Source organism: Tenrec ecaudatus, chromosome 13 (assembly GCF_050624435.1).
Source record: "Tenrec ecaudatus isolate mTenEca1 chromosome 13, mTenEca1.hap1, whole genome shotgun sequence".
Lineage (NCBI taxonomy): Eukaryota > Metazoa > Chordata > Mammalia > Afrosoricida > Tenrecidae > Tenrec > Tenrec ecaudatus.
In genome coordinates this window covers 45,373,229-45,385,837 of record NC_134542.1, presented here as the reverse complement: position 1 = coordinate 45,385,837, position 12,609 = coordinate 45,373,229, and the positions used below count along the sequence as shown (strand labels likewise).

The 12,609-nt window shown below is 37.9% G+C and overlaps 1 protein-coding gene across 1 annotated transcript in view; it reads right to left on the bottom strand.

Annotated features, from left to right (window-relative positions):
- The window catches only part of LOC142423931 (large ribosomal subunit protein eL33-like), a 107,922-nt gene extending 96,442 nt beyond the window's left edge, over window positions 1-11,480 (bottom strand). The window contains exon 1 of the mRNA XM_075529074.1: window positions 11,392-11,480. Within this exon, the coding sequence (XP_075385189.1) occupies window positions 11,392-11,480 (89 nt within the window). The remainder of the gene's footprint in view (window positions 1-11,391) is intronic.
- Window positions 11,481-12,609: the final 1,129 nt, after the last annotated feature.

Below are 12,609 nucleotides of genomic sequence, written 5' to 3'. Positions count from 1 at the left end.
TCAGTCCTAGGACCCTAAGGTCAGGCAGAGGAAAGCCACACACAAGATTCCTAGCAAGAAGCAAAACAGCTCCAGGGAACAAAACTGGTGAGTGGGCTTGCATTCTTTAATTTGGGTGAATCATTGTACTTGAAATACTTCTTACTTTAAAACAGTGTTAAAATATTCAAAACAGTGAGAGCACTAGTAAAAGAAGCATTCTACAGTTCTGTATTACAGGAAGTGGATGGAATATGAACATCCTTTCAGAAGTACTGCATGTGGAAGTCTAGTAGAATAACTAAATAATATCAAATGATGAGTTTGAAAATGTTCAGCTGCAATTTAGTAGTCCATGTCAATCCTAGCCACCAGTAGCCCTCCTGCCTCCCAAATTCGCTGTCCAAGTGTACGAGCTCTATAGCACGTTCGACAAATAGATAGATGACTGTTACGAGCATCCTGCCAATTGTAATCTAAGAATTGCCATTAGAACTGGGCACAGAGGTTAGATTGTCTTCATCACAGAAGTTAGCGTCGAGGACTTTCCAGTTTTCTCTCTTTTATTTTGCTTTATTTTTATATTCTAATGAAATCTAAGATAAATGATTGTATATTCAAAACATTTATTTCTCACATTTGCTTTATTAATGCCACTTTATAAAGAAAAATATTCACTTATTTTTCTATTTTATTTCATAGTCAGAGAATACTGAAATTGTATCTTTAATAACAATGATTTCATCTTTCACAGACAAAACCAGATATAAAATGAACTAATAACTTTCTTAAACAGACTCTACAGACTTTTTATCAAGCTGAATTAAAATAAATGGTATAAAAACTCCACGATTGAATGATCAAATAACATTCTTGTCCTGTTTAGAATGTCCTGTTTAGAATGAATGTTTTATTACATGTATTAACATTGTAACCTTCCCGACACATAGATACCTAATCAAACTGGCAGTCATTTTATTCAGGGTATCTACTGATAGTAAAAGAAAGCTGTTTCACCAGCATTATAATACTTGAAGTTAGGCTTAAACAAGTACTATGGTATGTTAATTACAATCCAATGACAATCATTTATTAATTAACTATACCTGTTTCAAATAATTGTGTGATTTCTAAATCATTAGTGACTGAATTTTGAATCATATAGCTTTGTAATAGCTTTGTAATACAATATAAAAATACTAAATGACAAACACAAAGGGAAAAAAAGTAGAATTAATTATCTACATAAATAGTTTTCCACAAAAAAATGATAAACACACCATATCAATTTAGTGAGAGGAAATAGAAATGTCATCCATTAAACAATTATATTTTAAAAGTTGTGCACTTTAGCCAATTATAAACCTTAGCAATATTTATAAAAACCCTCACACTTACGTTCAGTATTTAAGTGTCCTGTACTTCAATTACATATGGGATTTTAGGCTTTGCTTAATTTAATTAAATCCTAACTAAAATCCCCCTGCATTTTATTTATTTATTTATTAAACCGAGATCTGTAGTCGAGTTGCTCAAATCAACATTCGTAATATGGGCTGGTAATTTCAAGGTTGGCCTTTCAAGCCTAACAGCTTCTCCTCCATGAAAGAAGAGACTCTCTGCTCTGGTGAAGATTTATAGTTTCAGACATCCGACTTATAGGGCAATTGCAAGCCAGAATCGACACTTTGAGAGTGAGTTTGGATACAAATAATTATTGAAAGCTTATGCCCTATATTGATCTCTCTAGATTTGAAAAGGTTTGTGTACAGGGCCAGAGAGTAAATAGTTAAGGATTTGTGAGTTCTTTAGTTTTCATCAGAACTACTATGTTGCCACTGTGGAGTACGATCTACTAGAGACACGAGATACAGGGAGGATAGGATGGCTGTGCTCCGGGAAAACTTCATTCACAAAGATGAATCGGAATGGCTCTAGGACAATCCAGTTGGTTTGGATTTGGAATTCAGACCACTGAATCTAGTTTTCTATCTCTCACTTTAGTAGGAACAGGAAGTTCAAAAAGAGCTAAGGAATCTTCATCCCCTATAGCTCTCTTTACTTTGGACATGCTATCAGGAGAGATCAATCCCTGGAAAAGGATATCAACCGTGCCTGGCAAAGTAGAGGGGCGGCGGAAGAGCTTCGACAATATATATTGACACAGTGGCTCCAACAATGGGCTCCAACAACTATGAAGATGACTCAGGACTGAGAGGTGTTTCATGCTGTTTCACAGGCGGGCAGTCTCTATGTGTCAGAACCAACAGCATAACAGCTAAAAACACAGAACTCTCAAAGTTACAAAATTTAAACCCATGCTCACTCATCGTAATCCTATGGAACCGAGCAGAATTGCCCCCTAGAGTTGCTGAGACGTAAAAGTATGGAAGCAGACAACATCATCTTTCTCTAGCTTAGTGGCTGGGTTTGAACAGTGGCATTTTATTCAGCAGCCCTGTCTAGCATCCCTAAGCCCCTGTCCCACTCCTATATGAGAAAGTCCAGCCTTCCAACTCTTAGTAAGAGCTACAGTCTCAGAAATCCACAAGGGTAGTTCTCCCTTGTCCCATAGGGTCACTGTGAGTCAGTTTACCCAATTGTCATAACGGCGATTCCTCTCTCAATGTAGGTGCTGTACTAAAGAAATAATTCAAATTAATGAAACCAAGAGGCCTGCCACAATTTTTCAAGCATTCATGCCAGAGCTATGAATCATTTCAGCCTGGTTCAGTCATGACCCAGAAAAACAGGCAGAATTAGTAAAATGTGCATGAAACAGAAAGCTAACAGGAGGAGGGAAATTACATGTGAAAGCCCTACTCACAAATAATAGCATCACTCTTAAAAAGCAATACCAGTGCAAGAAAAGTATAGCAAACACCTCTCTTGCAAGGCAGACTGGAAAACAGTGGCATTCTACTCAAAATTGGTGGTCACCATACTAACTGTAACGTGTATCTCTCTCCTCATCCTAGGCAAAGATCTAATCTTCTGCATCAGGAGCTGTGATAATTCGGTTTCTTGTTCCAACTAGGCTATCATAGGAACATGTGAGTGGAGTTTAATCAGGTTGCAGATTGACTGGAAGGTGACCGAGATAAATGGACCTGTGAAACTGGCCTCTTCTGTTTTTCTCCCGGGTGATTGGATCAGAGCACTGCTGCCTACACTAGTCCTTTGCCTTAACCTTTGCCTCAATCTGTGTTGCACTACCAGTGGGCCGAGCCAGCACATGGATCGTTTCACCTTGCTGTGTCTAGCTAAGTGGAGGCCCCATATAAACCTGCTTCATCACCCTGCTGGTGGATTTTGTCGCCTTGCTGTGCCTTTCTAGATCTTGAGGCTCTGTCAGGAGGAGGCTGTTGCTTCTTCCTCACCTCACGGTGCCTGCTGCCTGTGGGCCAGCTCTACTCATCTTGCCCGAGAGCAAATTCCAAATCCTGCTGTCTGCTTTCTTGACCTTGGGCCAGCAGTTCACCTGCGTGAGTTGAAGGACCTTCAGTGTATTAACTGTTCCATGGAAGTGAGTTGAACTGCTCTGTGGACTAATTAGCTGTTTTATTCCTTTTCACTATATAAGCCCATCTATCTATCTATCTATCTATCTATCTATCTATCTATCTATCTATCTATCTATCATCATAACTGTCCTGGTTTTGCTTCTCTAGAGAACCCTGCCTAACACAGAGCCAGAAAGGGCTCACAGTGCCTCTTTCAAGTCTCCCATTCCAGGGTGCAATCTGTCATTTTCTTTGTGACATCTAGCCACTGGAGCATCTAAATTCACTTCTGAATTGAAATGTCTGAACCAGTGTTAGTTTGTTTGAAGCTTTGATACATATATATAAGACACACTGCCTAAAATATCATTGTGAATATGTATATATACCTTCTTGATGACTCAATATCTTTTTCTCTCAAATGTACTCGCCAGGGCATGCAGTGCTCAGTGGGCACAGGAGGCTCAGCAGGCAAGAGCAGCACATCTTGACTGTGCTCATGAACTTGTACATGGATCAAGAGACAGTTGTACAAATAGAACAAGGGAGTACTGCTTGACTGAAATCAGGAAAGGTGTGTGTCAAGGTTGTAATTTCTCAATATACTTGTTCAAACTGTACGCTGAACAAATAATCCGAGAGGCTGATTTATATGCAGAATGTGGCATCAGGATTGAAGGAAGGTTTATTAAAAAACTTGCCCTACGCAGGTGGTGAAATCTTGTTTGCTAGAAGTGATGAAGAGTTGAAGCACTTGCTGATAAAGATCAAGGATTTCAGCCTTCGGTATGGATTATGACTCATTGTAGGGAAGACCCAAATCCTCACAACTGGGCCTATAGGTGACATAATAATACATGGAGGAATTGTTGACATTGCCCAGGATTTTCGTCTAACTTAGATCCAAAATAAATGCTCATGATAGCAGCAATCAAGAGATTAAAAGACGCATTACATTAGGTAAATCTGATGCACAAGACTTTTTAGATTATTGAAAATAAAGGATGTATGTACTTTGAGGATTAAAGTGAACCTGACTCAAGACACGGTATTTTCCATTCCCTCATATGCATCTAAAAGTTGGAGATTGAATAACGAAGACCAAAGAAGAATTGATGCACTTGAATAGTGGTCCAAAAGAAGGATATTGAAAGCAACATGAACTACAAAAACATCTGTCTTGGAAGAAGTCTGGCGAGAGTGCTCCTTAGCAGCAAGGATGGCATGACTTCACAGTACATCCTTTGGACACGTTGTGAGGAAAGACCAGTCCCCGGAGAAGGACATCAAGCCTGGTGAAGTGGAGGAGCAGTGAACAAGAGGGAGGCCCTCCATGAGATGGAGCAGTGACTACAAAGATGGGCTCAGGCACAGGGACAATCGTGAGGAAGTGGCTAGACCAGGTAGGGTTTCCTTTTAGTGAGCATAAGGTGGCTGTGGGTGAGAGACGACCCTCACTCGCAGGAGCGCCGGTGGTGCTGAAGATTAAACATTGCACTGCTGGCTGCAAAACCACCCATTGCCCCTAAGGACAAAGACAAGGCTATCTGCTCACATAAAGAGGTAGAATCTGGGAAATTCTTTATAAAGTAAATATGCTTCGGATTCTATTTAATAGCAATGGAATTTTGAATGTTTGCTCTCACTGAAAAAGGTATTTGCTTCTAGTTTTTCTAATTACCAGAAAAACTGCCATGTATAAATCCATTGTCATTAAATCCATAGGAAAAAATTAGAATTTTGAAAGAGAGAGAGAGAAAAATACTCTAAACAAAATCGTGACATCCAGCAAGTGAGCGCTATGAACAGCAGATATACACAATTGGCATAAAATTTTACCTTTGAAAAGTGTCATTCTCATAAAATAATGTAAAGGAAATAAAAAATGTTAGGATATTAAGAACAGATAGAATTGTAAATTGAGAAGGATTATACATTCTATTTTGATGGATATATGTGTGTGTGTATACGCCCATCAGTGTGTGTGTAACTTTTATTCAGAGTTAATAAAAGATAAACAAATCCTTAAAAGGAGTAAGAAATTTAAAAGAAGATTATTTATTATTATTGTTATTATTATTAGATTAGCTGAAAATAAACTTGTTAATATGGTTCTAAGCTTATTGAAAGTAGCCATTGAAAATGCATGCAGCTGAGTGTTTAATTAAAGGATTAAGGTACAAAAGAAAGAACTATTCAAGAAAAAAATCTAATTTTGAGGCTGTTAGCCCTAATGAGTTTAAATAAGCTTTCTCCTTTTTTTCCCCTCCTGTTTCTTTTTGAGACCATCTATAAAGGAAGAAACTGATTAAAAAGAACAAAAGGTGGAAATAAATAAATTAATCTTTTCTAGCTTGGCACCAAGACAGTGGGTAGGCATAGTTTCAGACTCCCCATTGGGGCTATGAAACATGAATGAAAATGGTCCATGTGGGTAGACGTCGGTCAGGAGATCACATCATTTCTTTACATAATATTACTATTATCATCACAGGAGCAGCCCTGAGTTCCATGCTCAATAAACCTTCATCTGACCCCATACAAGTCTTTCCTCTAATTCAAAAATACTGTAGGCTTTTGCTCTCTCAAGAATCATAATTTAGCCAGCCTCTCTCAAATGGAAACTTGGAAATTGATGCCCCCAAACTACTGAAGAAGTGTCAACAACAACAACAAAATAGACGTAGTACTTGCTCAGATCTGAAATCATGAAGCGTGGAAATTCGAGGAGGATGTGAACAGACATTATTTACGATCAGTCTATAGTAAGCTAATTCCTCTCATAGACAAACTATCTCCTCAAAAATTATTCTTCAGGTCTGTAGTGAGAAACTAAGAGGGGCGGAGTGGGGTGTGGGGTGTGGGGTGGGAGTGCAAACCAACCAAAAGGAATTCATCAACTAGGAGGTTTAAAATGGGAAAATACCTCCTAATAATATTCAGTAAGGTTAATAAAAATGTAATGAAGGGGCTCTGGTGATGTAGTAGTTACGCTTTGGGCTAGAAACCACAGGGTCAGCAGTTTGAAGCCACCAAATACTCTGCGTGAGAAACACCAAGTTTTCTGCTCTCCTGAAGAGTTAGTCTCTGGAAGTCACAGGGGCAGCTGCACCCGCAGCATAGGTCGCCATGAGTCGAAATCAACTCGGTGACAGTGAGTGGCTTGGAAATAAAGGTACAGCATCTTACACATCTCCTGAGTTCCGTAAGGGGCTCTATTGGAAAGCACTGGATCTCTAACCACAAAGTGGGTTGTGCCAACTCACTAGCAAGTCTAAAAGATAAAGATGAAGCTGTTCCTGTAAAGATTTACAGCACTGAAAATGCTTTGTATGGTCACTATGTGAGTCATAATTAACTCAATACCAAAGGATTTGATCTTTTGTCTATGTCTCATATAGGACATAAGGTTTGTTCTTTACACAAAAAAGTACTTATTTGGAAAATGATAAATTATTTGGAAAATGATGAAGTGCAATTGCACATACACATCCTAATAAATCCAGATGATGGTGACAAATAAGCTCACAATAGTACAATAAAAGGAGATAATTACTTGTAATGGAAATACAGTATTTGTAAATACATTAGTGATTTTTCTAATGCATCAGCAATTTGAAGTCAATTATAAAATAAAGCCTATAATATCCAAAGCGTTTAATGTATTTATTAATTAGCTAATATTTAAAACAAAAAACATAATTAAGTTATATGACAAGCTATTTTACAGGACTTAAAATAAATACAAGTAATATGAGAAAGCTTTATTAGCATAAACAGATGCTTCTTTCAAACTAAATCAAATTTATTTGCATTTAGTAATTTCTGCTTTTCCTTTCAAAGAAAACAAACCATTTATAGTTGCACATAGCTGGCTATGAAGAAGATAGCAGTCCTCATCCTTGTACTGTATAACTAGCACCCGAGCAGACACGTGGCACTCAACAACACTTCAAAATTGTTGAAGGTATAAAGAAATTGATAAACCAAATAAATCAACTATTTTTAATAATAAAATTAATTATTTACGGTGTCTAAGAAGTATGCCAGGTGTTATAAATAAAATATTTATTAATTATTTATTATAAATATCTTTATAAAAGAAGGAAAGTTAGGAATGATTTTGGAATTAGTTTTGGTACCAAAAGTGGAGTTGATAGAGGCAACCCCGGAATTGCAAAAAAGACCAGTACCTCAGCATTCCCTTACATTTAGCTTCAAATAAGTTATGTATGTTTTCTAAGCCTGATTTTTTTCACTGGTGAATTGGTATATAATTGTCAAACACATATTGTGATACTCCTATTATAGAAATAAATAAAAGTTTTAATTACCAACATGAGAACGCATGTAAATATTTTAAATTAAAGATGCTAATTTAAGATTTTTTATTGATCAGGATTTAAGATAAGGTGTACTATAGCAACATAATAATTATTCATGTATACATTTTAAATAAAATTATGTATGCTTAGACACACAATGCCTAAATATATACAGGTGCATGTATGTCTTTAGTTTTTTTTTAGTTTATAGACTTTAATTTCCTTTTAGTATTTTCACTACACTTGTTCATTCTATGAGAGGGCACCCCCCAAAAAATATAGAAAAAAATCTCTCCTGGGAGGAGCTTGCTGTAGTTTGCAGTTTTTTCACTAGTAAGTAACCTGCAATTTGCTCTGAATTAGTGCACCCAGTGGCATCATCTGGGAAACTTCTCTTTGGTCACAGTGAAATTTTCGTACAAGAAGTTATGCTAGAACCTCATTTTTCCTTTTTTTGTGATGCCCATTTAAGAGACAGCTTGTGACTGTGAAATTTTGTTTCCTGCTTGGGAACATGCCACAGAAAATGTTGTGATATTGAATTGAGCTTACAAGGACAGCACTATGGGAAAAACTCAGTGTACAAGTTGCTTTCTCTTTTCTTTTTTTAAACTTTTACTTATTTATTATTTATTTATTTAAATCTTTGGTATTACAATTTTATCCTCATCACTCTAACCATGATTTCATTCTAAAACTCAGTGTCCTAATGACTCCCATCAAGTCAATGAAGTTGATTATAAAACAAACTAACTAAAATTAAACCTTAAACAGGGCTAAGGACTAAAATGACCCCTGAAAAGATGGGCTGAAGTCTTTATTCCTATACCTGTTACTCTGGCTCTGTTTGTAAGAGTATTTGATGATATTATAAATTAACATAAGGTCATTTAATGAAAGGTGGGTCCTATTACTATATGTACAAAATCCTTAAAGGAAACAAAGATAGTTAGAGACAGGGAAACATAGGACACTATGTGCCATTGCACCTGCAAGTCCAAGAATGCACAGTGGTCCAGAAACTGAGAGAGGAGGATGGAGCACACCTTCCTCTGAAGTCAGAGGAATGTGCACTGTGGATCTCGTGATCTCAGACTCAGCCTTCCAGAACTCTGAAACAGTGACTTGTTGTTATTTACAGCCACTCATTTTGTGTTTGTGGAAGCCTAAGGAAACTAACAGGAAACTTCAAAAAATGCATGGTAAAATGAAACTAAATGATCATAGACTTTATTTTTATGACTTCTTAAAGCCACCTAATACAATCCATTAAAATATCTGTGTGTATACGTGTGCTTGGGTTCATGTGTGTTTTACCTAACACACTGATAGCACAGGGGAAGGTTCTCAGAGATAGTATACGTTTGTGGAAAGTTTTCAGGTAACTAACAGTGATTTCACACTATTCTCTTGGCCTCCTGCGCTCTAGAGGCAACACAACAACCAAGCAGTGATGTTAGTGTCTGAACGTGCTTGGCTTTGCTGGGTGCCAATGTTCCTGAAGAGAGCAGTGACGAGCAAAAGTGAACAGCTGGGAAGGGAACTTGCAACTCACCAATAACATTCCAAATGACCATCATACTCCGCCCACAGTGATTCAAACACTCCAAAGGATACTTGAAGTGCATAGGTTCAACAGTTTCTCTGTCTATGTACACGTGTGTATGCACATGCTTCTTGTTTTAGAACCTGATCACTTTTAGTGACACAAACGTTCTGCAAGGAGAGTTAGCCTGGTTTGGTTTTGCGTAGATTGATCAAGCCATTCAATGTGAGCAGTTTATATTTACTTCTAGGGAGAAAGAATTATTTCCATAGCTTAGATTTTTTTCTTCAAAGCCTTATGCATATGTGCTTCTGGGAGGGTTGTTATTAAATGAGATGCATTTCAGTGATGCATTAAAGTGCTGGGCTGATAACCAGAAGGTTGGCAGTTTGGATCCACCTATTTCCGTGAAGAAGAAAAACACACCAGTCACTTCTATGAAGATTTACCATCTTGGAAATCTGTGGCACAGTTCTATTTTGTCCCATTTGGGTTCTGTGTTAGCCCAGGTTGTCTAGATAAGCATATCCAGCGACACTCATCTATGTATAAGAAAGACACTCATCTATGTATAACAAATAATTATCTATTGACTCAAGTCCACAAGTCTGTTGCTAGTCCATAAGCCCCTTCTCAGACTCATGTGGCTGCAGACTGGCAACACAGAAAAATGAAACATGAAGCAGGAAGATCCTGGGCTGGCGGAGGCAGAGTCCTGTGGATCCAAGATTGGTAGAAGGTTGATGGAGCCTGACAAGACACCAGTCGCTTTCAAAGTTCAGTGACCCACATGGGGTTCCTCCTGGAGGCAGGCAGGCTTCCAGCAGGCAGGAAAGCAGAGGGGCAGAGAGAGAGGGAGGGAGGTTCACAGTTTTTCTGATAAGAAGGCCACACCTCTCAGGAGGCATCATCCCACCGTGACCTGATTGACAGCTTAGACTTCCCTTTCATAAAACTTCACGATGACATAAAATCATCTAACCACCAGAATTGCTGCGAGTCAGAATCAACTCAACTATAGCATATTTTCTATTTGTTCTGGATTTAGATAGCACATATCAGGCCCTTCATATTAAGTGCACCTTTTAATGAGTATGTAAGGAATTCTAGTGCCTTCTTACCAACGTATCAGCGGTTGAATTCAGCAGAAGTCCCTGGAGAGAGACACAGAAGTCTGCCGCTAAAGATGAGTTCCTCGGACTTGGTGGGCAGTTCTCAGACTCCACGGGCCGGCACATTCTTGGGTTTATAGCTTTTCCAAAAGCTACTGGTTAGTAAAGTTACTTGTTTAATTCTTTCCATTTTGGTCATTTTCCATTGACTCAGGTTATCATTTAATCATTACTTTTTGCTTTATTTCTCATGGAGTTTGAAATATAGGCAGAGCAGTCATTGAACAACCACCATTTATTTTTGCTAATATCTGACTCATTTCAACTGACAAAATAATGATAGAAATTAATTTTTATACAGAAAAGTGACAGGATACAATGCGTCAATGTATATACAAACCAATATACACAATGAAGTATTGTGTGTATGGCACATATAGACCACACGTATACCACAATATATATTCAGAGTACTATATATATACGAATCTATATCTAAATATATATATCCAGTAACTGTCCTGCATACACATAAATCACTGTCATTATTTCCAAGTTTTGAACGAGGGTTCACCTGATATTTATCAGCAACTTTCTGACCCGTATCACTGACGACAAACAGAGCCTCAGGTAAGATTGGGCCACGTGTACTGTTTCAAACGTAGGCAAACGGATTAGTCAGAATTGAAATTTCTTTTTTTTCTAAATTTACATCTTCTCCTCTTTTTCCTGAATCATAACTAAAGGTACTTTTGTGCTCATTAGGCCAAATGACTTATTATAACGAGGAAGAAACAGATGCCAGGGGTCAACGCAGCTTTCCGTTATGAGGCCTGAGGCATTGCTTGGACATCAGCTAGTTCCCTTCGAGTTATCAAGTACAATGATAGTGCGCTGGCAGCTTCGGGGTCTATATCCTCGCTTGCCTCACTCCTTTGATTGGAAACAGGACACGAATCATGGTGACAGTGGAACCGGACGCCTCATGCTTGCGCTTCTCAGTCATATCTTTCATGTCGCTTCAGTGCTTTCTACGGCGCTGATAATAAGACCTATCAGCATAAAAATCTTATGAAATGTTTGTTGAACAAAGAGCTTCTAGAAATGTGTTCCTTAACAATGTAGCATACTTTTTAGAAGTACTAGTTTATGTGATTGCTGTTTTTATTGGTGTTTTTTACCACTGAGTTGGTTCCAACCCATAGCAACCGTATTGACAGCAGAGGGAAATACTGCTCCATCTGCACCATCCTCACAGCTGCTCCTCTGTGTGAGCTCACAGTCACCACCACTGTGTCCATCCATCTCGTCAAGGATCCTCTTTTTTGCTACCTCTCTTCTTTAATGCTGTCCTTTACCAGGGACGGTCTTTCCTGATAACCTGGCTAAAGTTCATGAGATGACATCTCACCATCCTGGTTTCTGAGAGGAATTCTGGCTGTACTTATTTCAAGAGTGATTTATTTGGCAGTCCGTGGCATTGAAATATACTTCTTCAGTGCCAGTTTATATGATCTAGTATTTTGAAGCATAAATTGTGCTTAGGCTCCAAAAGAGTGGTGATGCACATTTTTTCTCACTTAAATAATAGCGTGTGTATATCATGATATCACCTTAGCATTTCCCAATTTGTTATTGATTATAATTTCAAATAATTATTTTCCACCAATGGTTTATATTCAGATAAAATCGGTATTCCACTATTACAGGTAGCTAGCCAAAATTCCACAATTTTGCATCCGTTTTCAATGCAAACATGTGAAGAATCTTTCAGATAATGTCAACAAGACTAGAAATATATATACATATATGAGAGTACCCCACAAAACAAAACAAAAAACTGGAAAAGAACTCCGCTGAACAGAGCCTTCATAAGATGCATTTTTTCAGCTAGGCAAGCATCAAGCAACACACTTGGAATTAGTGCACCCAGTGACGTCACCTGGGAAGTTTCTCTCTGATCACCATGAATTTTTTCATAAAAGCAGTTTTACGTGAACTTCGGGTTTTTTTTTTTGTGATGGCCAACTTTGAGAAAAGTGTGCAGCTGTGAAATTTTGTTACCTGTTCAGGAAAAATGCCACAGAAACTGTTGTGATGTTGAACATAACTCACAGGGACAGCATTAGGACAAAAACCTCGAG